General features: G+C 22.7%; 1 protein-coding gene across 2 annotated transcripts; it reads right to left on the reverse strand.

The window, feature by feature from the left end:
• Positions 1-1667: 1667 nt before the first annotated feature.
• LOC113561051 (UPF0047 protein YjbQ) lies at positions 1668-5032 on the reverse strand. 2 transcript variants are annotated; one of them, XM_026967242.1, is made up of 6 exons: positions 4795-5032; positions 4528-4722; positions 3587-3641; positions 3385-3424; positions 2299-2340; positions 1668-2184 (listed from the first exon to the last, which is right to left on the reverse strand). In XM_026967242.1, exons 2-6 carry the CDS (start codon positions 4685-4687, stop codon positions 1957-1959), a joined length of 525 nt encoding a protein of 174 aa, XP_026823043.1. In that variant the 5' UTR covers positions 4688-4722; positions 4795-5032; the 3' UTR covers positions 1668-1956. The 2 variants fall into 2 exon arrangements, with proteins under 2 accessions (XP_026823043.1, XP_026823042.1); XM_026967241.1 differs by having other exon boundaries at positions 1670-2184; positions 4850-5031.

Here is a 5032-nt window from a genome sequence, read left to right on the forward strand (position 1 = left end):
ATTTTGGCATAAATAAAAAACTATTGAAACTGATTCTTTTAAAGGAGCTTATTTTTACATTTTAATTTTAAATTTAATTAACAAACACATTATTTTTTATAAATCTGTTTGATAAAATAATTGCATATAAATATTAGGTTAAATTAAATAAGTATTAGAACAATATTATTAACAATTTTATTTATTATTGAGGAAATAGATAGAAAAGTATTGTGCAAACAGTTCACTCACATGAGGTGATACCACAAGAAAAAAAAAGGTAGAAAAAAATAAGGAAATTTAAATTTATTAAGTTGTTGTGTTCCTATTAGTATTTAAAATCATGTTCCAAAGATTTAAACATCTCTCTATTTTTAATTTATTCTTAAATATAATATATTTAATTCTGGTATTATGATAAAATACATAATTTTCCAAAAACACATTACATTGTTATACTGATTGTTAAATACATTAACACACAAACAAAATTACCTTTAATTAAAATCAGTGCCTTAATTAATTAGTATGAGGGAGGAGACAACAGTTTATACAACATAAATAGGAATGAAATTTAAAGTTTTGTGGCCTTATTGTAATTTTATTAAATAATAGTTGTAGTCTCTATTGTTTTTGAGCTCATAAATCCTAGTTGCGACATTAATTAATTAATCTCAATAATAATTAATTAGGTTAAATTCAAATAATTTATGATTCTGATTATATCAATATTACAAATAAATTTAACTGTCATGTTTATTTTAGTTAATTTAATGGTTAATTTCTAATTACTCTATTATTTTAATAATTATTATTTATTATTTATAATTTTTTATATTATCATTATTATCCACTATTTGAAATGTTTATTTTTTTTTAATTTTTAATTTAACATTAATTAACTATAATAATGTTGTGTACTAATATTTTTGATATAAAAATGCAATTATTTGCAGTTACAATTTATTTAGCTTAAACTTACTTTTAATATTCGTTGTACATGGGAAGTAAAACTAAATATTTGGGAACATAATGTAAGTTTAAATTATTTATTTCACGTGTTTTCTTTGTAAACATTTTTTTTTTTTAAAGTGTTTTTGTTATTAGTTCACTATTTTACATTGTTGTATTTGTTATATAATAAACAAGCGACTATTTGGCTTTTAGTAGGTTACCATTTTATTATTATGTGATAAATATGATACAAAAAAAAAACAAAACGTTTACAATTTGACTTAAAATTTTTTTTTTCAAATATATTTTTTAAATAAGCAATTTTTTTAAATTGTAATCAAGATATCAATATTTATCTAAAAACGGACGTTTAAAATAATTTAGTTATCAAATGTATGTTACAACATTTATAGAATACCATAATTTAATTTTTGTACAAAAATTATTATACAATGCATCACACTGTCACTGTAAGATATTAAACCTGCTTTATATTAGTCAAGTTTGTAACATTATTACATCTATGATCGAAAAAACAAATTTTGAAAATGAAAATAAAATTAATTAAATCACGACTAACAAAAAAAAATATATATATTTAAATTAACATTTAAGAAATTATTGAATTAATATTTTGTGTCAACTTTTCAAAATGTACTATATTCATTTTTGCAGAATTGTAAGCGTGACTTATTTTTAAAATGGTAATTATTATTAAATATTTTAAAAGATAACAATATGTCATGTATTTTCACTATTTATTAAATTTGTATCTTTTAATATATCATAAATAATCGAATTTATATTATATATATATTTTTTTTTCTGGAATGTGTTGTTACTTTTCATAATGCACTTAACTTGATTGAAATATTAAATAAACTAATAATGGGATATAATAACATTTGTTATAAAAGTGCTTATATTACATTTGACTAGAGGCAGCGGCAAACAGTTGTATCTAATTAAATGTTGGCTGTGATGTCTATAAATAACATCTTTTTGTGAGTATATTTAATATGCCTAACTGCTTAATGAAGCCATAGGCGAGGACGGAGACATTGGTGACCGGTTACAATCACCTGCAGATGAATTTGGTGATCCATTTAATGTAATCACTAGCTTTCGACTACCAGCTTGATTTCGATGTTCACACAGCCAAATACCTTGCCATGTGCCTAGATTCAATTTTCCTTCAGTGATGGGCACTGTTATTGATGAACCAAGAAAACATGCTTTTACATGGGCTGGCTAAAAATAATAATTAAAATTTATTGAGTATTTTAATAAAATTAAAAACTGTTTACTATTAAACACTTATATAATTTTAAATAAATAATTTTTTTTTTAAATTAATTCATTTACCATGTCATCTGGTCCTTCACACGAATGTCGATAAGGTAAACCCTAAAAAACAAACACATTGTATACAATTTATAGTAGTAGATAAATGTAGAATAGTTATACAATAATTTAAAAAATTCATGATTATGAATGTACAACTATTGCTGTAAGCCTCAAATTCTTTTTTAAATAATAGCTAAGTGTCCATGTTTCTCTTAAGTTTGATAGAATGTTCAATTCTAAAAATAATGAAATAGGAACTAGTCACATTATTCAATGTTGTCTTTAAAAGAAATTGAAAAAAGATGCGCGACATCATCGGACCAGGATTGCTAAATTTTCCCAACTTAAAAATGTTACAAGTTACTCATTTTACACAATAATTAATCTACCTTTAAAGTATATTTTAAACTATTGTAATACATATGAGATATATTTTTATCCACTAAATAAGTGGAACTAGAATTTTCCTAAAGAGTAGTTTTTTGAGATATTTAAAATCTTATAAAAGTAATATTTGCTGTATTCCTCTACAACCACAGTAAATGCTTATCGCAATTCAATATAGTCCAAACAAAAATCGCAATATTTGAAATAGACCACCATTGCAACTACTACTGTGTATGAGTGTACATGTTTGCAATATTTGATTCTGAACTAAGATAGTTGCCTGTTATTAAGATATCGGTGAAAATTATAACTGGCTATGTCTGTTAAGAGTTAAGACAGGTTTCACTGTATATATAAAAATAATAATAAATGTTTTATTGAAATTCTGATACATCAATAGCCTGTAGCACAATAAATTAAGCGATTGTAAATGAAACATAAAAATATTTAGGTTGATAAATCATTGTGTAAATTAAGCAACTTTTACATGTGTGACAGTCAATTATTTTGAGCATATCCCAATGACTACGTATTCTAATTTTCTAATTATCTCTATAATATATTTTTTCTACATTGTATTTTGATTAATACTTTTTGAATAGTTCTGATTAAAATTATTAACATTTATTAACAATTTGAAAAAAATAATGCACATGTTGTGTGCTCTTTTAACACTATTCTTAACTATAGTGACTACTAATTTTTATCATTACTTACTTCTGGAACAATTTTATTCAACATCATCTCCATATCATCTCTAAACAAATAATATTATATTTTTTAAATATAATTAATTTTATATAAAAAAATAGTTTTAAATACAATTTGAATAAAATAGCCATTTTATAAAAAAAATTTTCTTGCCATTTTATTTTCAACAAATTTTATTAGATATGTATTAGGTATATTATATGCTTACCGAACATTTGGATCCCAACTTTCATTAATGGCAAGGCTAGCTGATGTATGTAAAACTGAAAAATGTAAAAATTATTAATTAGTTTATTTAAGTAAATAATTCATAATACAGTAGCATCACTATAATTTGAACAGCTTCTAATGTACATCACCATCGTTCTATTATTGTAGTTATATAAACCACATTTAGGAACAATAAGTCAAGGCATAATATATGTAAAATGGAATATTTATATTTTAAAAATATGTAAATATATTCAATAGAAACTTGCTGAATTTTTGGATTTCTATAAATGTTAAAAAAAAAATGAATCAAACATATGAAAAGCATTAGTAGTGCAAAATTAGGTATTTAATTATTCATTTTTAAGAGGTTATGAGTTATTTATAATTATTTCAATAAACAAAAAAAATGAAAATTAGTGAAACATTAATGTATGAAAATATAGGAGCTATAGTTTATTAGGTGAAATATTGAAAATAAGAGAGTACAAGTACTGAATGTCAGCATTTTAATTTAATTTTTGTACAATAATGAACAAATAGACAATTTATATGCTTATGATTCCATAAAAATGTTGTTGCTGGCTATTAGTATAAAAATTACCTTAAACATAAACATAATTTAAAACTTTTCAAATAATATAAAACTAACTGATTAATTTGTTATTCAAGGTAATTAAGTTTTCATATGTATATACTTAATACATATTATCAGCAAAAGTATTAAAAATCTCTATCTTATTTTTAGAAATATTAAAATTATTAAAAATGTAATATATCAACTGTTTATTAACAATCATATTGTTATTTTTAACTTTACATTTTGGTATTTAATATTTAATAGTTACTATTTGTTATGTATATACTATTAAACTGACACAAAGTTAATTTAAAGGTATGGAAAATGGCAGATGAGTGTATGAAATTTTAAATGCTTACTTTGTATGTGACATAAACCAACAGAAAATTGAGATATTTCTGGTATTTGTTTTAGAATTTCTTCAGTTACTAAATGTACGCCCCTGTGTTGTGGTCTTAGATTAATTTTACGTTGAAACCACGCTGAACCAATTTGAATTCCTCGACTCGAAGATGCCATTCCAAAATATTTACGTTCACAAACAAAATTATATTCTGTTGGTAAAATATAGAGAATAAAATATAGGTAGTATAAACATTTACATCATTTAATAATTTTTCAGTTACAATATAATAAGTGAATAACAAATTAGATGTCTAAAAGAACAAAATTATCATTTACAGTGGTCATCGTTTAATATACATTTCGTAGTGTGCGTTTAAAGAAGTCCGAAGTCCTATGGATGTAGATAAAATTAATTAATGTGTTTGAAATACAAAAATGCGAATAATTTGTGATTTCGTATTTAATAACTAATAAGTAATATTAAACTAATCTAAAATGTAAAAATTTCCATAAGACAAG

The sequence above is a fragment of the Rhopalosiphum maidis genome, chromosome 1 (assembly GCF_003676215.2).
Source record: "Rhopalosiphum maidis isolate BTI-1 chromosome 1, ASM367621v3, whole genome shotgun sequence".
Lineage (NCBI taxonomy): Eukaryota > Metazoa > Arthropoda > Insecta > Hemiptera > Aphididae > Rhopalosiphum > Rhopalosiphum maidis.

Excerpts from the sequence above, each read along its gene's own strand:
- LOC113561051 (XM_026967242.1), bottom strand. The coding sequence starts at position 4,687 with ATGGCATCTTCGAGTCGAGGAATTCAAATTGGTTCAGCGTGGTTTCAA. Across the intron at positions 2,341-3,384 it reads TGAATAAAATTGTTCCAGAA|GGTTTACCTTATCGACATTC; the intron begins GTAAGTAATGAT and ends TTTGTTTTTTAG. Across the intron at positions 2,185-2,298 it reads GTGAAGGACCAGATGACATG|CCAGCCCATGTAAAAGCATG; the intron begins GTAAATGAATTA and ends TATTATTTTTAG.